Raw genomic sequence first — 25,037 nt, 5'->3', positions numbered from 1 at the left:
TTCGTCTACTGGCATGCCAAAAAATTTTTTTTTCTATCTGTAGCTTTTAATATACATGGTCAATAATTTTTATTTAGATTTTTCAGATGTGAAATGTACTCCTGTATTCATTAGCGAATATAATAGTTATTAATGATTATTGAAGTTAAAGGTTGGAATTATATTATTTCAAGTTTGAAATTATGGATAAGAAAAGTGTTGTGTAATTTTTATTTCGGCTTTTAGTAAGTGTTCAATAAAGTGATTGCCTTTTTTTTAGACAGTGGTTAATCTCAAAGTATGATTTTACTGCATCATTTATTGTAATTCTGTATATTGTATATATTATGCACCAATTCCTCACTTTAAATTGTAAACTTGTAGTGGAAATACAGATCTATTCTGTATTATCTATAAATTTTTTTTAGGATATTTATATTTTTTCTTTTTAGAAGTGAGAGGCTAAATATAGTTATATAAATTAAAACTTGCCTGAATTAATTTTATAATATTTAGATGATGTGTTTGGTGAGATGCTGATTATCCAGTTGTTAGTTTTTCAGATGTCCAACTATCATGATTGCTTGCTTATATCTGTACTAAGCAGCTAAAAAAAATGCATGATTTAAAAACATCTGAAATACAATTCAATTAAAGATTTCCTTTAACAGGAAATGTATTTTAATCACTATTTTTACTGAATTTCTTTTAATTGACTTATTTGCTATTCATATAGCCCTGGTTCTGAAATATATTTCAATTTTGTTGACATATCTTTCTTTTTTTTATATGTTAGTTTATTTAAAAAGCATGATAATCATTTAAACATTAGAATATGTTCCTCAATACATAATGAACCTTTTCTTTTAATTTTCTATTTACCTGGATTTGGTCTTCCAAAGGTCAATGCGAATAAACTGTCTGCTGAACTTAAAAAATATTTATGTATTTATTATTGTTTTTGTGTTTTATTGTCAGATACAAGTTTGAAGGACGGGTTGTTTCATGAATACAAGAAGCATGGAAAAGTGACTTGGGTCAAAGTTGTTGGCCAGGGTGCAGACAGATATGCTCTCGTATGCTTTAAAAAACCAGAAGACGTTGAGAAAGCACTTCAGGTATCTCATGATAAGCTCTTCTTTGGATGTAAAATTGAAGTGGCTCCCTATCAAGGATATGATGTTGATGACAATGAATTCAGGTAAGTGACGGGGAGTGTAAGTTAAAGATAATACAAAATTCAGATTCCTAATTATTCATTCTTTATTCTGATGTAAAAAATGATCTGACAGTTGATTACAATTTGCTTTATAAAACAAAAATTAGGGATAAAGTGTACTTATAAATAGAAAGTATACATAGGCACTAGGAAATTTTTATAATACAAATTTATTTTTTAAATCTTTCAATATAATTTCCATCATATGTTATATATACTTCTCCATCCTTTGAAACCAGTCTTCAAAGAAACCCTACCATGTTTTGTCAGAGATCTGGTCACTTTCATCGTCCCATGTCATCATTACTTGTAAGGAAGTTATTATTGCTTGTAAAGTGCCTCGCTTTCAGTCTGTTCTTCACCTAGGGGAACAGTGCAAAGTCACTTGGGTTGAGATTAAGACAAGAGAGGGTGCTCATAAGAGTTTTATTGCAGTACTGGCCAAACACTTAGAGAAAACTTTGGAGCAGATCTTATATTACTTATTTGTTCTAAATTCTAGAATGCTTTCATTACTTATTATTTTTTTTTTTTTTTTAATGTTTATTATTAACTCGTAATGTAACATTGAAAGTATTTTTTTTTAATTAATGCTTATTTTTAAAGATGTAAGGAGTGAGAATTTAATTTCTAAAACAACTAGTGTCATCCGTGTGGTGATTTGAATGTTTTACTAGAGTATAGTAATGGTATTTGAATGTTTTACTATTGCTTGTGTAAATTTCAATTTGAAATAAACATTTATTATTGGCTATTGAAAAAAACAAACATTTTTATTTAAAAAATATGTGTCAAAATTTAGAGTAGCTGAATAGTATAAAATTTGATGTGAAAATTGATAAAATTGCTGTTTAAAAATATCAGTTTTTACACAAACCAGCAGCCCCAATGTTCGTGCAAATACTCGGAAAAGTGATAAATGCTGTTATGTGGCAGTAAAGAGATTCATGTATGGACTAGAACATAAAAATTATTTATCACTCTAAAAGTGTCAGAGATATTTAATTATTACAGGATGATTTAGTGTAGTTCAACAGATCTTAGAGTGATTGATTAGTGACTGATGAATTGTAAGAAAACTGAAAAACTTGCCTAACTTAAGAATTGGGCATCTATGACATCTTTCTGTAAATAAGTATTTTTTAAAGAATAATTTTCCGAATGATGTAAAGTTATCATCTCTTTGCAGTATAATATGATCCTGAAACAAAACGCTAGACATGTCCAGGTTTTCTGATTAGTGGAGGTCTCTTTCCAAATTCTTTATTTCCTTGCACTCTCATGTGTGAAATTACACTTTCTTTTGAATGTGTCTAGTTGCCAATTTTGTTCACCATGAAATGTTTTGCGATTTCTTCTCTTCTTTTCTCTTCCTTCAGTATTCTTTCACAAAATCTTTTCTTTCTTTTGTTCTGTCCAGGTGTTCTTGATCTTTTTCTTTTCTACCTCCTGGAAACCCCAAAATTTTGTAATCTTTCTTCAAAAGTTTCCCCTTTCCTTTATTACTTAAATATTTAAAGTTAAATTTTTTTTTATTTTTTAGATTTCCTTTGTAATTTTTTCTCATAATTATGGTACATTTTTTCATAATTTGAAGCAGTATGAAATTGTGTTACTCATATATTTCTGACAATAATAATTATATCCTATTGTTTGCCTATAAAAAAAAGTGTTCTTCGATCAAAAGAGAGGTTAGTCCATCATACATTTATTGAACTGGGACAAAATCAATTGATATTAACTACTTAAGAAATGCTGAAAAAATTTCAGTATTCTATTAAGAGAAAAAGACCATCATTTGATGGTTGAAAAGCCTGAAAATTGTCAGCAAGGATCATCATCCTGATAACTGAAATTGTCATTTTGCTAAATCTATAGTATAATTTCATCAATCATTGATGATGATATTTGAAAAGTAATAGTAATTATTTTAGGCTTTTACCTGCAATGGCAAAATCCCAACTGAAAAGTTTTTTAATCTTAGCTAATAAATAATACAACATTTATAATTCAATATAAACGTAACCAACAAAACAATGTCTACTCAGACAAATAAACTATTGACCATGAATAGACAAAAAAAAGGATACGAAACTCTTTAGCTGGCAAATAACATGAAATAAACATATATGTAATTGCAATCAAATTACATCATGTTATTACATGTTTATAGCAATTGGGAATGGATATTGAAATCATGTATATTCCGTATGTAGCAGTTAGTGGATGTCAATTCATAAATGTATAAATATGTTGCTGGCTATCAAAAGAGTTAAATGAGTAACTTTTATTTATCTATTTTTAGGCCATATGAAGCAGAACAAGATGAATTCCATCCAAAGGCAACACGAACATTATTCATTGGAAACCTGGAGAAAGATATCACTGCGCCAGAACTACGGAAACATTTTGATCAATTTGGAGAAATTATAGTAAGTGTAATTTGTAAATAAAAAACTGCTTTTTTGATAATATTCCTGTAGAAGATAGATTTTTATGTTTCTATTTATTATCTAATAATAAGACGCGTTCGCTTTTTTTTTTAATCAATAACTGTTAAATTTATTATAGATTTAATTACACTATCATTACTCTTTGTTTAAATATATAACTCTGTATTCTGATCAGTACGTAAAAATAAATTTTACAGATTATGTCAGTATAAATAAGATAAATAAATATAAAAATAAATTATAAGGTAAAAAAATAAATGTGTCCATATTAATAAAAAGTGCATATTAATCATTTAAATTCAAACGCATGAAATAATGTAAATTTAAATGCATTAAATATAAAAACCTACTACAAAATAATTCATAAATCAAATGCCGTTTTAGTAGTACTTGTTAGCAATATGTAAATTTCAACATTTCTTCCCTTTTTGGAACATTTCCTTGAAGTATGTTTTTGGGAATGGTATGCCGCTTTTATATTTTCCTTGTCTTGTTTATGGTTTGAAAATGTAGTCCTTTCAAGATTATTTTCAATTTCTGAGACAAGAAAAGTACTGAGATCAAGTCTAGAGAGTTAGGTGGGTAAGCCACAGTGATTGTGTTTTGACACAAGAATGTGTCTTGTGTTTTGTTTTACTCTTTAAGTAAAGGCATCTCCCAAACACTAAAATCTTGTAGAATTCCTTGTTTATGCTGTCCTACTGTGTGGAATGAATTCATAATTTACCTAGCCTTTCCAAAAAAGAAACCATCAATATCATTTCATATTTGATGAACTCACACGGGTTTTTTTTTTAAAGAAAGGCAATCCATTGTGATGATAATGTCTTTGTTTCCATATCATAGCAATAAACCCAGGTTTCATTATTAGTGAAAATGTTTTTCAAAAAGTTTTCATTGGTGTTGGCACCTTGAAGATCTTTACTGGTATTAAATATGATTGATTACCTTTCTAATCCTCGGTTAGCAAATGCAGCATGAGTTTTATAGAGGTGTGATTTCTCTTATAGTTTTACTTTTGTTTCCCTTGATCAATCTAGATGAATACTGAGGTAGTTGATTCTTGATGGAATAGGATTTCTACTCTTGTAATCTAAATAATGTATTATTATGTACCAGTCAGATAATAAGGTTTATTTAAACCTCTAAAATATTTAAATAACTGCTGTTTGAATGATTAATTTTTTTTATATATTTGTATGCTCCACAAACCATAGTGTTTTGTTAATATGTATATATATATATTATAGAACATAAATTAAACTATGTTGTTATTTATGTTTGTAGGAGATAGATATTAAAAAGCAGGGAACATCATCATCATATGCTTTCTGTCAGTACTGTGATATTGGAAGTGTAGTGCGTGCAATGAGAACTTTAGATGGTGAACATCTTGGCAACAACAGGATAAAACTGGGATTTGGAAAGTCTATGCATACAAATTGCGTTTGGGTTGATGGTGTAGCAGGTAATTAATTGTAATTTATTAATAAATCTTTTAATGTTTATTTAGTAATTATCCTTCCATCTGTTTTTTCTTTATTTTTTATTTTTTTACACCTTTGTGATATTGTCATGATCACTTATTTTTATTTACTTTTATTATTATTTTTATTTTATTAATTTACTTTTTATCTAAGTCTGCCTCTTCCTTATTCTTGTTTTTTATGTTATGAGGGTCAATCAAATATAAACCGGAATTCTTGTTTTATAATTTATTGAAGGATAATAAAGATACATACTCAGTATTTTTTTACATTATATCCTCTTTTAGAAACATATTTTTCCCAGCGGATAGGTACCATTTTGATGCTACTATTGTAAAATGAAGGTAGGTGTGATGTCAACCAATTGCACATGAATGCTTCAACAGCAGCATCATTTCGAAATTTATGTCCTCAAAGTGCTTCTTTTAGTGGCCCAAATAAATGATAATTGCAGGGCGATCCTGTACAAGGATGTTCCATTGTAGTCCAGAATAAGAAAGCAATTTTTTCTTGAGTGTTTGGTGTGATATTGGGCTGAGTGTTGTCATGAAGCAGAATGACATCTCAGATTGGAAATTGATGTCTTTTTTGATGATATGTGAGTTTTGCTTAGTCTAAAAGTTGGCAGTAGTACACAGAATTCCCTGTATGGCATTCATGGAGAAAATCAACGAGCAAAACACCTTTGAAACCAAAAAATACTGTGGCCAGAAAATTTTCAGCTGACATTCAAGTTTTGGCTTAATGCAGTGGTTCCCAAACTTTTCCGAGTCGTGGTGCCTTTTTTCAATTAAAATTTTTCCAAGGCATCCTACCCTAAGTAAAAGTATGATGACTACTCGTACATAAGAGATAAAAATAAATAAATCTCGGTGTATCTTCATTATTTTTTTTTTACTTTATTAACATTAAATTAATAATTATAAATGTCTTGGCTCAATTAATTCTGAAGCTTTTACAATATTTTGTGGCACCCCTGTGAAGAGGTTGTGACTCCCGGCGGCGCCGTGATGTACAGTTTGGGATTCACTGGCTTAATGGGTGCAGTTCCTCCCTTTTTTGCCACTCCATACTTGGCTTGGAAAGTTATTGATTAAGGTTATGATGTCAAACGACCATGTTAGTATAATATTATTTAAATAATTGATAAAAGAAATACTTTTTAAATAAATGAATAGATTATTGCATTAATTATGATTGATTTTGTATATAAGGACTTGCATTGTGTAGTATGCAATTTGACAAAAGAGTACAATTTTGTTTTTGTTTTTACAGAGACTGTACCTGAAAAATACCTAATACTGCAGTTCAGTCAATTTGGACCTGTTTCTCAAGTTGCCATAGACAGAGTTCGTGGACATGCACTTGTGTTTTATGAGCAGGTATTTAATTTTTGTGTGTTAATAAGTAGAAGTACAACTGTGTTTTTGGTTTTAGAGATGAAGGTATAAATATTGTTTCCTTGTAAAATTGTATGTTTACTTATTATGTATTCTGTGAAGGTCATTCTTAATTTCAACTGAATCAAATGATTACTTATTAACTTGTAGAGATTGGTAATTAAATTCTACTTTTTGATTTTGGATGAACTGAATTTAAATAACACGTGTAAAATATGTTACTTCATAACATATTATTCTTGATGAAAAAAATAACATATTTTTCTCTGTTTGTGTTATGGTCTATCAGAAGCTTAATATCATCTTACTGTAATTCATTTCTTTTTTTACTAATCCTTTCCAAATTATTTGTTTATTAATGTCTTTTTTTCACTGATTAGGTTCTTGTATGGTAAAACAAATCCATTTAAGAGTTTGATTCTTCTGCTTGTAACCTAATTTCAGGGACATGCTCGTCTCATATACTATGAAATTTCATAATTATTTCAGATATATGTTAAATTTTAGTGTTTTCTCCTAAATGACAAAATAATAAATAAGTTTATATATATATATATATATATATATATATATATATATATAAAAATTGATGCATTTTTTTTTTTTTATTTTATGGGTTGAGCAAGCAAGAAATAAAACTATAATTATTTATTAATAAATTTTTACAGATTGCTTTTGCCCAAGCAGCGGTGAAGGAGATGAGAGGAGTTACTCTTCGAGGAAGGAAATTACAAGTGGATTTTGCATCCAGGGAATGTCAGGAAGCTTTCTATGACCATCTAGAGAAGCAGACAAATTCATTTGACAATAGGTATTCATCTTTTTTGTACTTAGCTAATACTGTGATAGCGGTACATAAATTATTATTTATTATTTTTCTACTTAATATATTACAACTTCCTTATTAGTGTTTTATATTTGAATTTTTTAAGTGTGATTATCTGCTGTTCTGGAAATTTTGACATGTCTTCATAAAAATCATTTTAAACCATAGTTTTAGAATAAGTGAAAAAAAAATTGTTACAGTGTTAACAATAAAAGTGTTACTGTAGATATCATTAATATTACACATTTTTAAATGTGCGATTTTAACGTGGTTAAACAAAAACATGTTGCGGATTTGATTTTTATTTAAAATTTTCTTCTAATATTTTTTTTGTGAAGTTTTAAACTGATAAAATCTTCTGTATGTGAAGTTGGATCTTCATATGGGTAAAATTGACCTAATTCACTAATTCCTAATTCAATGACCTAATTGACTGACTAATTGATCTTTTATATGGAATAGGTTATATAGAATAGTAGGTGCATGTTTATATTTCAGTATTATATCTAGAAATTAGCTACTTCTTCTACGGAAACAACACTAAGATTCGAATATTAATTTTCTATTATCTGCTTAACTCAATTTCATCTTTATCTACTGTGCTGGTCATTTTACAATTATTTTTTTCTTTATCTTACCACAAAGCTGTAGCCATGACTTAATTATCAGCTTAATAAGCTTTAAAATATGTTGTTTTACTACTGCGCATGTACAGATTTATCTTATGGATATTAACATAGAAAATACCTTAATTATTTATTGGATTAAAATATCACTGAGAATATTATTATTTTTCAGCATAATGTGTCCATATAAAATTTTTTTTTTTACCTATCAACAAAAAATACAAATAATTCCTTTATTTTAAGAATTTATTTTGATATTGTATTTATTTGATCTATGTTCTGTGTATTGTGTGTTGTACGTTATTGTTAAATGTAATTTTTTCTTAAATTTGAAATTTGATAAAAAATATAAGTTTGTTGCACAAGGAAATATCTTTTATACTGACAAAATAAACTAGATTCTATTATAATAAATTGCCGCTGTTTCCACACTAGCATCAACTGATGTTATTATTGGAATTTGTTTTTTGTGTGCATAGTGATTCTGAATCATTTGTATAAATCATTTTGTGTGTATAATGATTTTGTCTTCATTTAGCATATATTGTTGTTTAATTATATACATCATAATGTTCAAATGCGTTAAAAGATGTGGTCTTTTTTTGAATATGTTAAAATATCAAAATTGTTGTCAAAGCTGGGTTAGTTTTGTGGTTGTTTATGTTTATAAAAGCAGGGTTTTTAAAAGTGTTCATTGTGTCTTTGTTTGAAGCTACATCTACTTAACCGATGCACAATCGGACCATTTTGGTTTATGTATTCTATGGGCATTGATTTTTGTTTGTAGATGATATTACATTTGTTTAACACAGAATATGATGCTCCTAGAATATATAAACTGTACTGTTACTTTGTGTCCTACAGTAATCAGATGATATGTGGTTTCAAACAAAGATACAACGAAAACTTAAAAGTCCTTCACAACAATTAAGAGTCAGTATTTGTCAACATGCCATTAACATAATCAGCACTGATGAAAAAAGAATGACATATTAATATTATTTATGATATTTTATTATATAATTTGTTTTGCTGCCAAAAACAGTTAAAAGCTAGCATTTTTAGATTTTAAATATTTAACTTAATTAATTTTTTATTTTTGTGAATGACAACACATGTCAGTTAAATGAAAACTGTTATGACTATCACTAATAATTTTCATTTCTATCTAAAAAGCTTCTCACCACGCTAATAAAATAAATTTTTTCAGAAGATGATTTTTAAGTTATTTTTTAATTTCATACTGGTCATGTGACTTGTGCAGGAAGGGGAGTAGTATATTTATTCTAAATAGATTTTGCAACACAGGTGTGGTTGTAACTGTGTATTTCTCTAAACAATATCAAATAGCTTGTCAAAATTAGAATTTAAAAAAAATTATAAACAAAAAAATACTATTTCTAATATCTTCCAACAACTGAGATAGAAAAAAATTAATGTAGCCAAGTAAAGATGATCTTCAGATGCCTCTTTAGTGGGTTTCTGAAGAATTACCGTGGTCTTAAAAGGCTTTATTCATGGAAATAAAAGAGTAACTTTTTTTTGTGATGATTAGATTTAGAAAATTATACCTTAATATGGGAAAATAAAAAAAGGTAATGCTAATGTTGAATTATTGTTTTTCTCAGGTTTATAATGTAACTGTATTTTACCTATTTTTTTTTACATCTCAGGTTCAGTTGATTTTCAAATATTTTACTGAAATAATCGATAAAAATGTTATAGTTATAGTTGCTAAAAAATTTGTTTCAATTCATTAGAAGTGTATTAGAGGTACTAAACCATTCTATTGTAATGGACTTAATATTAGTGTCATTTTAGACAAACTAACCTTCAATTTTCATAGTGTACGTGGTTATGAAAATAGTCAATTGTGACAGTTAAAAGTGTTTATCATATGAAAATCTTCGTTTGATATTAATTTTGTATAAAGTAGACTAATAAATTGATTATTCAAAGCAAGAAATGAACTTGCACAACTAAATAAATATTCTTATAAAAGTAATTTGTGTTCACTACAGCGATCAAAAGGAAAAAAGAAAATATTATTAATTTTTTGTGTACTTATTCTAAAAGGTCTTAAATATTTTATTACAAAACTGTGTTAAGTTTGATTGAGGCAACAAACTTGTTAAATGGTAAAAACTGGGCTTCACCAAGTGAGTACTGTAGATCATTCTAATTATTTTTAATATTTTTAGTATTAATATATCTGTATTTTTTCTGAAGAAAAAAAATTGTTGAATCAAGTATTGAACCTATTTAACCAAAAGCCGTACTCAAATCAAGGGCTGAACTGTTATTGTGTTGCTTCAGTTAAAAAGCTTCTTTTTTTATAATAATGTGACCATGAATATTGTGCTGTAATTTTTAAGAATTGTTTTGTTTATTTTTTTAATTTATTATTATTAATTATTTTAATTTAATTTAAATAAGAATTACTTTCAAAATATAAAAAAATACTTTTCAAACCATTTTTTCTTGTAGAAAAAATTGGACTTACTGTGATTTGGCAATAGTTATCTTTACAATAGTTATCAAGCATTAATGATAATAGAACTGACAAATATTAAATTAACTTATAGAAAATGAGCCAAAAATAATTCTACAAAAAAGAAAAGTTCAGTGCATATATAAATACAGTGACTAGAAATGATGGAGCCAATTAAAAAAAAAAAAAGTGAGAATGTTTGTTTTAGACCTTTTCCTGATATATATTAATTATACTAATTACAACATTTTTTTTTTTGTACTTTAAACTTTTTGAGTGTAATCTGTTGTATAAGATTTTATCTTCATTATTCTTATTTATATTGCTGTTAAATACTTAAAATACTATGTTTAAAATTTTCTTTTTAAAACTCTTAAGACTACAGTTTTTTATTATTGTGTACAATTGAAGTCTAGACTTGTATTACTATTAATCAATTAATCTGTTAGTATTATACCAGGTGGCCCAGTAGATTATGATGAATTTGAATCACATGTTATTGAGAATGTGCCAAGTGTAGTGGTGAACACAAATACTTTATAGGAAGCTGTCATTTTGATAGTTTGTTTTGTCAGTGGATTAAGTCATGGGGAATTTGGTTTATAGAGGATCGCATCTGTGCTCTGCGTATATTTATCAAGTGTAAAAGTGTAGTGCAAGTGCGGAGGTTACATTTTAATTACATTTTTAGATTGATTGGTGTGGTTCTGTCTCATGAAGGAATACTATTTTAAAAATGTATTAAACAGTTTGATGTTATTAGGAATATTTTAATCGGTTTGTTGGAACTAAAGTACACGATATGTACTATTGAAACAATAAAGTGAGCGAATAGCAGTAAGTTAAACATGCTCTGCTCATTAACAGTCTCTGCTTTGAATATTTCTGAGGGAGGTAATTCCCGTTTATTGCATGTAGTTTGTCAAGTGAGTCCATACAAAATTAAAATCGTGCAGAAATTATGAGCAAGTGATAACATCACTTGACCAAACCTTTGTAATATAATGCTAGACATCTTAAAAGATAATTGAGTATTATGAAAACCTTTATCATGTTTGATGATGTTCATTTTCATGTGTCTGGGTACATCAAGAGCTGCTGTTACTGGAATGATAGACAAATGTTTATGAAATCATTGTACACCTATAAACTAATGTTTTAGTGTGGGATGCCAAACTTTCAATATTATCAGGCCTATTTATCCAGAAAATAATCATACTGTGCCAATAACAGTAACTTTGAGAGATACATGATGCACTGTTGGAGTTTCCTAATAAAGAAGAAGAAGAAGATTGTGTACTTTATTCTTAATAGGATTGCTGAACAGCACACACATCACAGGATTGAGTGGAAGTAGGCATACACTTTTTTTCATGGCATGGAATTGAAAGGTTTGGAGATATCAATTGATGAGGTCTCTTGACCTATCGATTCCAAATTTTTTTCTTTGGGATTTCAAAGTCAAATATTTTTTCTACCAAACCACAAAATACCTATCTAGCAGTGAAGAAATACATTGTTGGTGAGATAGGGGAGATCAACACTAAATTAGTGGAGCGTGTCGAAAATGATATTTTTCTACAGAATGGAAGAATGAATGTATTCAGGTTGACCATTTAACTGATGCCATTTTCAAAAAGTGAAACTTGTAAACTACATTTCAAATTAGACTCTTTCTGTTATGGTTCTATTTTCTTTTTTCTTGTAACCTACTGTCTTACTAAATAGGTGTAAAAACCCCGTCACATTCTGCTGAGATACCCAGTATATCAAAATTTATTTACTTAAAGAAAAAATAAATTGATGCAATAATTTTTAATTTTTTAATGATAAAAAATTCTTATAAAATATTTATTGGTTAATTAAAATTTTTATTTATCAATGCCAATAAAAATTCATGAAAAAATTCAGTGATCAAAATCAGTGATAAAATGCTGTTAAAAAACTAATGATAAAAGCAGAAGATCTGAACGGAAACTAAGTAGGGATTGGTTTAGTAATGTTTTAAAATTATTAATTACATTTATGGTAATAAAACGCAACTCATTTATATTGTTACGGCAGAGGATTAACTTCGATATGTTAATTACTTTCTGCTTTTCTTATGAACGCTTGGACTTGATTTTTTTTTAAATTCAGTTACTCTTAATTTGTCACTTAAAAAATTGATATCTGAATTGGAAAAACTTTTTTTTTTAATTTTGATTAAAATTTTTATAAAATCTTTGTGTCGGTAGTGTTCAGGCATCTCCACAGGGCCTTGTCGGAGGAAGTGTACGGGGATTTGAGACACCGTCATCTTCATCTTCTAGTAGTGGAGGTGGAAGATATGTGCCATCCAATTTACGATACACTTCACAACAGTCATCGTCAAGGTCGACATCATTATATCCACGCACAGGGTCAAATAGTGGAACATCGCCCGGTGCATCTACACCGTCACCGTCTACACCTGTGCGTACTACGCCTCGACATCAGCTCTCTTCACGGTTTGACTTTACATCGGATTACAGTTCTGAAAGAAGACCTTATAACAGGTAAAGCTGATGTTTATATTAGGCTATATTATAAAAAAAAAATTTCTGGAGATGGCAGTGAAAAAAAAATTTAGGCAATGAAAGTATTATGGGTAAGCCATTAAAACAGGCGATTATAAACAGATTTTTTTATAACATTCAATTCTGTTAGAAAATGATAGATTCTTCTTTTTGTAACATTTAATTATGATAAAGCATCGTGCAGGTGAACAGTGTGTGTTTGTTGTGATTATAGCATTCTACGAAAGTGGTGATAGTTTTATAAAAGTACAATGGTTATTTTCTAGCTACTTCAATACCCAATGGAATGATGTGGTGCAGTCAGCTGGTTCTGTTAAAAATCTATGGTGTAGATTTTTGAAGAAAGTTATTCCGCATTGAACAAGAAGCCTTCTAGTGAACAAAGAAATAGAAATCAGCTGCAGATACAGCTTCTTTTATTATTTAGTGATTAAACTTTCTATACAAAGAAATACCATATTTTTGATTATATATTTTTGTTAAAAAATTGTAATTCTTGATGTAAAATTAAATTTGTGCGACTTGATATGCTATAATGAGATGAAGATTTACATTGTAGAAAGTGAAGGTGATTGTGAATAAAAACTCCTACCTTTCATTATTATTGATTTGTCCCACTCATACAGTACACTTTCCTGAATAGAAAAATTTTCCATTGATAGGACTGGTATGTATGATTGGGTGTGCAGAGAGCACACCCAGTGATAATTTAAATAACAGATTTTTATTAAAGGCTGTTACAGATTTAACTGTTTTTATTTAATATCCTTCTTAAAGATGAATTGAAAGCAAAAACACGAAAATAAAAACATAATTCTAAGGAGGAGGATTTTATGACTTAAAATCAATTATTTTTTTTTTTTTACCTATGATACATCCTGATTATTTACGGAGTTATTCATTTAGGATAAATATAAAAGAGGTCTTCTTAAGATATTATTAAACTTTACATAGGACAACTTAGAAAATTTTTAAATAGGCAGTGGAAGCTGTAGTGAAGGACTTGGGAAAATAAAATTATAACAAACTTATACCTGCCTGTCTATGAATTGAAATTTATTACACTTTTTTATTAGCCTAATTTAAAAAAAAATATATTTTATTTTTGTTTTTACAGATTATTTTTATTAAAAAGTTGTAGCTTGTGTATCCTTATCAGTTCAACAAAAAAAAAAAATCAATAATTAGGATATTTGGTTCTCAGATGTTATTTTAAGAAAAAAATACTTTGTTATCAACATAATTAATATTTTTTGTATTAATTTAAGTTAAATTGCACTTATTTGTTTACCATTGTTTTATAATTATCTTAATTTCTCTGCTATCATAATCACTATTGATTCAGATAAATTTTTAGCTAACTCATCAATATTTGCATTCTTAGATTGCATGCAAGAATTTATGCCAGGCTGACGGGAGTGAAATTTATTTTTATCTGTCTGAACTAAATTTTGTTCAGAACATTAATCTACTTAGCCAAGACCACCAGTATTCTTTTAAGTTAGCTTTTTAATGTATCCACTGTGGTTTTTATTTCGCTTTTAACATAAGTTACAAGTGGTTTTTGTTTTAAGATGCATTTTTATGTTTCTAGGTTTTATTTTTTAATTAATTTTTGTCAACTGTTAATATCTATTTCTCTACAACAAATAGTTCATGCTTGAGCGATGATAATGGGAAAGCGTTATTTGCCCAGAAAAAACCAAGACCACCAAATTGATAATCAGCCTGAGAGACATCTTCTCAAGCTGTTCATTAGTGGGGTGGGGTGGGGGTTGTATAATGATTACTTTTAAAGAAAGCAACTGTGATTAGTGGTGCTTTTATCTCAGGTTGTTAGTAGTACAAAGCACTTAATGCCTTCTTTTTTGTGGTAAACAATGCATGTCTCCATTCAGTAGGGGAAATAAGTGAAATAGACTTAACTTTATTAATTTACCCACAGCTTAATGAGTTTTGTGATTTAGTGACATAAGGAAAGAAATATGTTAATATCTTAAATAAAATATCTTTTGTATATCGGTTTCATTTATCTAATTTTTTTTTCCCATAACAGGAGTTATGAAGAGTTGGGAAGCGAAGAAGGATCTGGTTTGGTGACTGTTGTTGTTGGCCCTCCAGATATAAGGCATCTGCAGAAAGAACGTGTAGCTTTATTGGAACAGCTGGAAGACTGCCTGAGCTCAGGAGAAGAGGGAGGTCCTCGGCGAAGGTGCAAACATCGTAGAAGTCACAGTGGGGACGGTGGCAGCAGCAGACCAGGAACTCCTCTTTGTGATGAGCGACCTGAAAACCTTCCACCAGTGGAGCCAAGACGAACACCTAGAGAACGTCCGCCGGATCCTCTTTCTCTTCCGTTGCCACGGTTTGCATCGCAAGTGCTCTCTCCTAGACCGGCACCACCCTCACCTCCTGCTTCACCACCTAGGCCTCGATCTTCATCGTCTGATGATTCGGAACCTTCACCCCCTTCTCCTGAGTGGGAAGAGAGGTTACGGTCATTGGATGAAAAATATGAGAAGTGGTCTGGATCTCGTACTACCCTTGCCAAAGTTGATGCATCCTCACTGAGGATAAGACATAAACTGTTGGATTTAGATCTCCATGAGTTACAGCCATCAGACATAGTCAAGTCAGTTCTTGCAAAACGTTCGGTATTCGATGAGGATACAAAGAGATTAGAAAATTTTGGTGAAAAATATGAACCGAGAGAATTTGTACCTACCAGACCAGGTTTTGCTGGTCTTCGCTCTAGATTAGATTCATCATCACCCATTCACTCACCCATACCAAAATCTCCGGCATCATCTTCATCCCCGGCAGGAGCTAAGGGCCTACAGTACCCATTTCCAAGCCATCCACCCGTGCAGCCCACCACAAGTGTTGCTACTACAACTGCAGCTATTACATTAGCTTCTTGTGGTGGAATTCTTTCCACTACTTCTACCACAGTTTCCTTATCGGATATCTCTAAACCATCAGTGACTTTCCCTACTTCATGTGTTATGACAGTAACTTCTTCAAGACAGTTTTCTCATGTTTCTACTGTAAATTACCCTTTACCAAAGATCTCCCCTACATCACCTACAGAAAAGAAACTAGAAAACAGTGAAAGTAGTTCTTCTGTGGTGGTATCCACCCCACCTTCCTCTGTAGAAAAAAATAAATCTGTCCAGAAATCATGTACAAAAATTGATAAATGTGATACTTTATTAAAAAAGGACAATTTTCCTGTGTCGTGCAAATCTGTTTCTAAAACTAGTATTTGTTCAAGGCGGGAAAGTGGGGAAGAAAAAGAGTGTGATGGTAGAAGGAAATCTAGGGATGAAAGCTGTGAAGTAAAGCAGTGTGCGGACAGTGTAGAGAGAAAAGACATTTTAGGGGAAGGTGATAAAACAAAGGACACTGAAATGTGTGATAGGAGGAAAAGAAGGTTGAGTGTAGATTTAAAAGAGTGTGGGAAAAAAGACATTAGTGAAAGTTTTTGTGATAAATCTAAAGAAAATAATCATAGAAAAGACGATAAAGAAAGAAGACGGGATAGTGTAGATAATGTGCGTAAAGACGATAATATTGATAGTTTAAAGTTGAGATTAAGTGAAACTAAAAAAGACTGCAGTAGTGACAATTCAGAAACCACTAGCTCTAATTTTGAATGTTCCAGGTTGTTTTCAGATTATGACAGTGTTATTAAGAAACATGATAGTGTAGAAAGGAGAAAAGACTCTGAGGAAAATGTTAGGCATCCCTTAATAGAGCCATTAGATAAAAAGAAAGATATTTTTGGTGTGTGTTCCGAAAAAGATAGGAGAAGAGGTAGGGATAGTATAGATAATTCCATTGACAGTGTTAGACTTAAGAAAGTACCTGATAATTTAGAAAGAAGGAGAGAAACAGAAATAGATCCCAGGCTTAAGGATGGAGCCTTAGAAAGGAGAGATAAAGAAGATGAAGGGAAACATACCAATTTTGAACATCTTACTGACAGAAGGAAAGAGAATATTCATTCTGAACAAGCTCGGAATAGCAATGAGCTCTCCGCTAAAACTGAAGAAAATGACCCTTTAGAAACCTATCAAGAAAATATAAGGCACAGAGAAAAGAAGGACCTTGTGTCTGAAAAAGAAAGAAGGAAAGAGAAGGAAGCAATAGAGCATAACGAAAATTTAAAACATAAATCAAGAAAAAGTCCTGAAGTTAACGAATTCTCCAAACATAAGGAGGTTGATAGAAGGAGACTTTCAGAATCAAATGATATAAAAAATAAAGACTGTAATAGAAATGAAACAGACTACTCGGAAGATTCTTCTCTTAAAATATCTGATGGGAAGAAGGATGAATCGCACTCAAGTGTAAGACATAGAGAACATGAAAAACGAAAGGATATGTTAGACTTTTTTAACACTTCAAAAAATCACCAGAAGAAAGAAAGCGATTACGTGGAAAATCGTCACCACAAAGAGTATCGCAATAAAGAATCGGATGGTGGACCTAATATGCAACATAAAGATAGTGAAAAACGCAAGGAATATGATATTCAAGATAATAGCAGGCATAAAGACAGTGAAAAGAAACGAGATAATGTAAATATTGAAAATTTAAGGCACAGATCTATAGAAAGTAAAAAAGATGACTGTTTAGAAAGTAAATCCAAAGATTATGAAAAGAGACGGGATTCTGACTCTCAAGACACATCCAAGCATAAAGAACATGATAAAAATTTTGATAAGACTAAAGATTCTGACAGAAGGAAGGACAGTGAACAGGTAGACTTCTTAAAACGTAGAGAAGGAGATAAAACAAAAGAAAATGATACAGAATCAGCAAAACATAAAGAATCAGATAGTATAAGACATCGAGAAACAGAAAGAAGAAAGGAAATAGATAATTTTGATTTAGTAAAAAGTAAAGAACATGATAGGAAGAAAGAAATAAATATTGTTGATTATGTGAGACATAAACATTCAGAATTAAAGAAAGACACTGATGACAACTTTAAGCATAAAGACTGTGATTCAAAGAGAGATCATGAATTAGATAATGTGAAGAGTAGAGATCCAGAACATAGGAGGGATAGTGAACAACAATTTGAAAATTTACGTCATAAAGACTCTGATTATAAGCGAACAGATATATTTGAAAGTAAGCATAAAGATGTTGAAAGAAGGTTGTCAGAGTCTGTTGAAAGTTCTAAACGGAAAGAGACAGAAAGAAAGAAAGATTCTGAAACTGAGAATTCTAAGTATAAGGATTATTGTGACAGAAAAAAAGAAAGTGATCCAGTTGAAGTGTATAAACATAAAGATTCTGAAAGGAGACGAGAGGAGAAACGTAAAGAAAAAGATTCTATGGAAGGTTTAATAGATGGTTTAAAATTAAAAGATTGTAATGATGATAAAAGAAAGGATGGAGAAAGGGAAAAATCAGATAAAAGTAAAAGAAATAAAGATTCTGAAAATCATGAAAGACAGAAGGAATCTGTGTTTGATTTCATAGACAAACAAAAAGATAATGAAATGGAGAAAAGGCAAAATGAAATCCAAGAAAAACGAAAATCTCCTCTTATGGATGAATCTGAAAGAAAAAGTGAAAGCATTAAAAAGGAAAAACGCAAGGATAGGATAAGTAGCAGTTCATGGCCAGCTGCTATTGGATGCAAACGGCGGTTAAGTTCTCAGGACAGTTTAGATAGTTCTATGGAAGATGTAAAAAGGAGTAAACCTGAGCGACGTGATTCAAAAGATTCTGGTCGTAGTTCAAGTAGTAGTAGTAAAAAAAGCAGTAGTGAAAAGCATAATAAAAGTTTTACTAAATTATTAGAAGAGAAAATAAAAGAAGATAAAGAAAAAGAAAGCCATAAAAAGAAAAAGGATGAAGAAGTAGTCGAAGATAAGTTGCAGAAACCTGGAAGTAGAAAAGAGAAGAGGAACAGTGGTGATAAGAAAAAAGAAGATAGAAAAAGTAAATCTCGAAGAGACACTGGTAGTGAAAGTGATATTGGTAGTTGTGATGAGGAAATAAAATCTGCTAAAAAACATTCAATATTTGATATAGTTGATGATGAGCCTGCTTATATCTCAATGTATGATAAAGTTAAAGCAAGGTCTACAAAAAATATGCAAAAATTGGAAGAAGAAAAGAGGCAAGAACGGCTTAAAGAAAAATTTAATCAGTTGAAACAGTGCCGAGCAAAAAGAGAGGAAAAGAAACGTTCAACATCATATGATGAAGATTCAGACTCTGAAAGAGGAGGAAGAAGGTCAAACAAATTGCTGATAACAAGTTCAGAAGAAGATGGAGGTTCAGAAGGAGACATAAGATTGAAAAGTCGGAAAATTATGTCCGATACTTCAGAGGATGATGGTGGTCACAAACATAATACTCATAGGTTAAGTAAGCCTAACAGAATACGTTCAGAAGAAGTGGAATCAAAAACTAGGAAAATAATGTCAGATACTTCTGAAGATGATACCTTGCGATTGAGCATATTAAGAGTTAAGTCAAGAATTCATTGCTTTGAAAATGATGTTAAAAGCCGAAAGATAACTTCAGATACTAGTGAAGATGATTCTTTAAGGCATAATTCTACAAAATCTAAAATTACTAGGATCAATTCGGATGAAAGTGAGACAGAAATAGGATTTGGAGAAAACAATAAGACTGATGATGAACATGTAGGAAAAAGACTAATTGATGGTTCAGATTTATTTTCAAATATATCTGAAGATCATGATCATTTTGGTGAAAATGAAATAGAAAACGATACACGACCTCCTTCTTCCAATTCATTTCGTAGAAATTCTGTTGATAGTAATCCTAGTATTAATGAAATTCCTAGGAAGAAGTCTCATAAAAAGAAACAGAAACGTCAAAAGAACTGTGATTATAATGATGATGGAGTTTTAACAAATAAACGTCATTCATCGAAAAAAGACCGTAGAAAATCTGTGCACAGTCGTGATGGTGAAGAAGAATTAAAATTGCAAAACAAAATTAGAAAGAAGAAGAGTGACAGAGAAAATAATATTAAAAGAGAGGATAAGATGGAGGATATTTTTGGACCATTATCAGATGATTCAGATAAGGTTTTGGGTAAGTGGCAAGTTTCTCAGGTTTATGGTTCAGATTCTGAATCTGAAAGAGAAGTTTCTAGAAAAAGAGAGAAAAAACGAAGAGAAAGAAAGGCTAGAGAGCTTGATGAAGCAGGAAGAGTGCTAGAAGCAAAACTTTTAGATGATACAGACAGTTATATTGTAAATGAGGAACCTACTAAATCAAAAAAGAAAAAACGCAAAAAGTCAAGAGAAGAAAAAGCTAAACATCACCATAGGCTAGAAGAAGAACCTCCTAGTTTATCAAGGATTTCTGAACTTGATCAGAATCATCAGTTAGAAACAGAAACTGAGCCTGAACCAGAACCTGAACCTGAACAAGAACCTGAACCTAAGCGAGAACCTGAAGGTGATCTAGATATGGATGCAGAGGAAGAAGAACTTCCATGTAGAGTTGAGCCTGCAAAATCTGTTGTTTTACCACCTTCTTTACCATGTTTGATAGATAGTCCTCCGCATCTATCTTCGCACAACAAAAAACCAGATATCCCAGGTTTTGGATCACAAGTTGATGAAAATATTCATGAAACTGCTGTAAAAAGTATTTCAGAATCGACCACAAAGCCAGTTGAAGAACCTGCTAAACCAGAAGAACCTCAACCACCACCAAATGCAGAAGAGAAACCAACACCTGTAATATCTCAAGAAGAGACTGAAGATGCTGTTGCAGCTCTTTTGATGGAAGAAGATTTTGGTGGTGGTTTTGAAAGTTATCCATCAGAAGAGACTCCAAAACCTGATACACCTGTTTCTGAGCCAGACTTGCAGATCGATACAGATACAGAAGATACATTTGATCAAGTAGACTTTTCTCGACCTCCTAGAACTCCTGATTTGCCTGCATCATATTTTCATAGAGATACTAGAGAAGGGCTAGAAGAAAGAATTTTAGCAATGGCTTGTCCTGACAGTGCTTCTCAACGAGAGCAAAAGAATATTGAACCATCTGCTCCAGATGTTGATAAAAAGATCATAGAAAGAAAGGAAGAATTATCCAAACTAGAGATATCTGAACCAAAAACAGCTCCAAAAGTGCAATCACCAGATGTAGAGCATACGAAAGCTACTATTCCACCTTCTGTCAATCATGATGTACCTAAATCACAAATTACAGATATTGTAAAACGTCATGAGTTACCGGCCATAGTAAAGCAAGTGGACATGGTACACTCTGTTAAACTTACAGTACAACCAAGTCAACAAATAAAGTCATTACAAAATCTTTCACGACCTTTAAGTTTGTCAGAGAATACAGTCAAGTCTCATTTTACCAGTTTACCTTCAAAAGCTATAACTGCTCATCTTCCTACACTTCAGCAAGTTGTTATTAAACCTATGAAAGCGGAGGATTTGATAACTGAGAAGAGACACCTTGCTTGTCCACCTGTGCATCCTCAGAAATCTTTTATGCACACCCAGCATTTTCAGCAGTCAAATGTTCAAAGTCAGAAACTTCAACTGAAATCAGTAACATCAGTGGCTTCTGCTGTATCGGTACCACAAGTAAACTGTTCGTCACAATCTCCAGAACAGCAGTCATCACCACAGCAGCAAATCCAGCAAAAACAACAGCAGGAACAACAAAAACAGCAGCAGGAGCAACAAAAGCAACACCAGGAGCAAAAAATGCAACAAAAACAGCACCAGGAGCAACAAATACAACAAAAACAACAGCAGGATCAGCAAATACAACAGAAACAACAGCACCACCACCTTCACCAACACCAACAAAAACAGCAGCAACAACTTCATCACCACTTGAAACAGCAGCAACAGCAGCAGTTGCTGCTACAGCAGAAACAACAGCCACTGCAACAACAACAGCAACAAACACCACCACCATCACCACCACTTCTGCATCCAGTACAGCAACAGCTGCCGCCAAAATTTCAACCGCTGTTGCAGCTGCAGCAGCAGCAGCAAAAACAACAGCAAGAACCAAAGCAAGTACAAGCTCATACTATGTCTATTGGAATTATGGAATCAAAAGTAAATACATCAATTTCTTCACCAGTTGCAACTGAAAGGATATTAATACAGTCTGCTCCAACATCTTCACCATCAGGAAATTCAACACCTGCAACCTCTCATCTTAGTGTTCATCAGTTTAAGCCAGAGCACTCTGTGTTGGTATCTCATGTAAAGCCTGCTGCTGCTCCAACTACTACTTCTACTACTACTATTACTACTACTACTTCTGCTGCTGCTGCTGCTGTTGTTGTTCCAAGTGTTAGTACTACTACTACTACTACTTCTGTGACTGCTACTACTACTTCCACTAATACTACAACTATTACTACTGCCCCCACTATTTCCACTTCTGTTGCTGGTTCTATCACAGCTTCTAGTAGTAGCACTACCGTTATCAGTAACATTGCTGCTGTTACAGCTACGACTATCACTACCACTACCACCACCACCAGCAGCACTGTTACTGCTGCTGCCATTACTGCTGTGAGTACAAGTACTAATTGCAGTGACATTACTACTGCTGTTACTGCAACTACAGTTTCTACTAATATTTCCACTGCTAATACTGATGTCTCTCCAGCAGTAACTACTGCTATTGCTACCACTGTCAGTACAACTGCTGCTATTGCTACCAGTGTCAGTACAACTGCTGCTATTGCTACCACTGTTAGTACCACTGCTGCTACTGTTCTACCTATTACATCACAAAAATTACAGCAGCAGGATGAAGACCAGCATCATCCAGTGCATGTACAGAACAATCAGGCAAAAGAACAACATGTAATAACACGTTTTCATGACCAAGATAAACCGAAGAAGCAGTTGTTTCTGCAGGAACAAGATAATCATCAGTTGGGAGGAGAACAGATCCAGGAACAACAAAGGATTATAAATAAGCTCCATGAAGTAATAAGCCAACCAATTGATAAAATCATAAAAGAATCTTGTGAAATTAAAGAAGAACAGAATAAAGTACAAAGACCAAAAGAAATTCAACAATTAGAACTTAAGCAAGACTGTAAAGATCATCCAGTTGCTCTACAACAGCATCATTATCATCACCATCGTCCATCAATATCACCAGAGAAGGAGAAAGAAGAGCATGTTATGGAACGAAAATGCGATGAACATCTGTCATATCAGACTTCTCGGTCAACTCCTTTATTATCATCTCTTTGTAAAAATCCACCATCATTGCAATTAGTAAATTCAGATCCGACAATTTCCAGTAATCTTATGCTAGGACAGCATTTGCTACAGAAACATGCAATCTCAAAAGAAAATGCTGTCGTTAATTTAATTTCTCAGCAAAACTCTCACAGACAATTTAGAGATATAGAAAAAGACAAACAAGATCCGTTTGATAAATTGAAAGAATTGCCAGTCATTAAATCAAGTAGCCTAGAAAATCAGTATAATACTCAATCTAAATCAGCTGTAGCTCAAATTTCTCAGCCCTTAAAACAAATTGGTCTGTGCGACCCGATTACAAACTCATTACAATCGTTAAACAAAGATAATATCAATGTTACAGTAAATGAAGTAAAGATTCCTTGTGTTGAAAATCATATTGATTTGCATAAGAATCTTCATCCAGAGCCAAAAATTAAAGAGGTGTTTGGTGAAAGCAAGCCTTTGAATGCTGTAATTCAAGATCTGACTTATAAAGCGGCCAAGGCTAATAAACAGTCATTGTCATCGGATGATATTAGACTTGAACCGAAACCTATTGAACAAGTGGTGCAAGAAATTCATCAGCGTCGAAAAGAAGCTTCGACTGCATCATTGGAATCTGTTGAAACTGGTAAGAAACCAGAAAAACCGGACGATGTTGTTGAAATAAAACAGGAGATCAAGACTGAGCCAGAAGAAAGTGAAACTGTTGATGATGGTGAATTAGAAAGTAGTGAAAAAGAAAATACTCCATTTTTTCCAAAAGATGTTTATGAGGAACATAATACTGAAGTAAAAGTTGAAAATAGTGAAAAATATGATATATCAGCTGATAACCCTCTAGAAACTAAAGTAATTATTGATGATGAAAAATCAAAGGATTCTGAGGTAGAAATTAAAAAAGAGGTAATAAAAGTAAGGGGAGTATCAGATGAACAAAAATTGGAAAAAGTTAGAATAAAAAATGAAGATCTTGTTGAAGGACCGTTGAGCCCTCCTGATCCAGTGGTCGCACCATTAACACCAAAGATGGAAGAAAGGGGTAGTACAGTTTTTGTCAATCCGGGTGAAAGCAGTAATGAGCCTTGTGATTTGGAGACTGCTCAGACAGTTAAGCAAGATATTTTACCTGAGGAAGCACGAGATGTAATTAAAGGTAATAACAATTTTGTTGTATTCACAACTAATTTAATGGTAAGTTAACTTAAAATTTTACCTCCAAATCTGACTAGTTAGGAAATCTATGGATAGGAAATACTTTGACCTTTTTAGTTTTTAGAAGTGTGCTTGTCAATTAATCAATGTTAGTGCTACTTTATAAACAGATCTCACTACTACCTCTGTAAGAAAAAAAAAAATTGATTTTACACTTTGTGTGTAATCAATGTATAATTTTACGTTTCTAATCGTAAGTGTACAATTCTATTACCCTCTTGCTATCATTTATTTCTGCTTCTTCATGTCTTAAGACTTAACAACTTGTTGCAAACTTGAACAGTAATTTATTATTACATGTTTTTTGTTTTACTTATTCCATTGAAATGGAATTTTATGTAAGTTCACTTTGTAATACTACTATTGAAACAATTTGGTCTAACCATAATTTTTTCAGTCTTCCTGTACTACAAAATTCTGTAGGTTGTATCTTAGGTAGTCGGACATCATTCATTCTCTCTACGTGACTTTTCGAATTTTAAGACAATAACCATCTAAGCATTCACTTAATTTATTAATATCTAATG

General features: G+C 31.5%; 1 protein-coding gene across 3 annotated transcripts in view; it reads left to right on the top strand.

Moving 5' to 3' along the window:
- Positions 1 to 25,037, top strand: part of spen (spen family transcriptional repressor split ends) — a 444,910-nt gene that overhangs the window by 383,932 nt on the left and 35,941 nt on the right. For 2 of the 3 annotated variants that reach the window (XM_075382418.1, XM_075382417.1), the window contains 7 exons: positions 958 to 1,180; positions 3,504 to 3,630; positions 4,939 to 5,119; positions 6,414 to 6,520; positions 7,207 to 7,349; positions 12,719 to 13,018; positions 15,096 to 24,451. In XM_075382418.1, the coding sequence (XP_075238533.1) occupies positions 958 to 1,180; positions 3,504 to 3,630; positions 4,939 to 5,119; positions 6,414 to 6,520; positions 7,207 to 7,349; positions 12,719 to 13,018; positions 15,096 to 24,451 (10,437 nt within the window). The remainder of the gene's footprint in view (positions 1 to 957; positions 1,181 to 3,503; positions 3,631 to 4,938; positions 5,120 to 6,413; positions 6,521 to 7,206; positions 7,350 to 12,718; positions 13,019 to 15,095; positions 24,452 to 25,037) is intronic. The other variant, XM_075382419.1, reaches the window with a different exon arrangement.

Source organism: Lycorma delicatula, chromosome 1 (genome assembly GCF_047948215.1).
Source record: "Lycorma delicatula isolate Av1 chromosome 1, ASM4794821v1, whole genome shotgun sequence".
Taxonomy (NCBI): Eukaryota; Metazoa; Arthropoda; class Insecta; order Hemiptera; family Fulgoridae; genus Lycorma; species Lycorma delicatula.
Note: the sequence above shows the minus strand (reverse complement) of the source record. Positions and strands in the feature narration are given on the sequence as shown.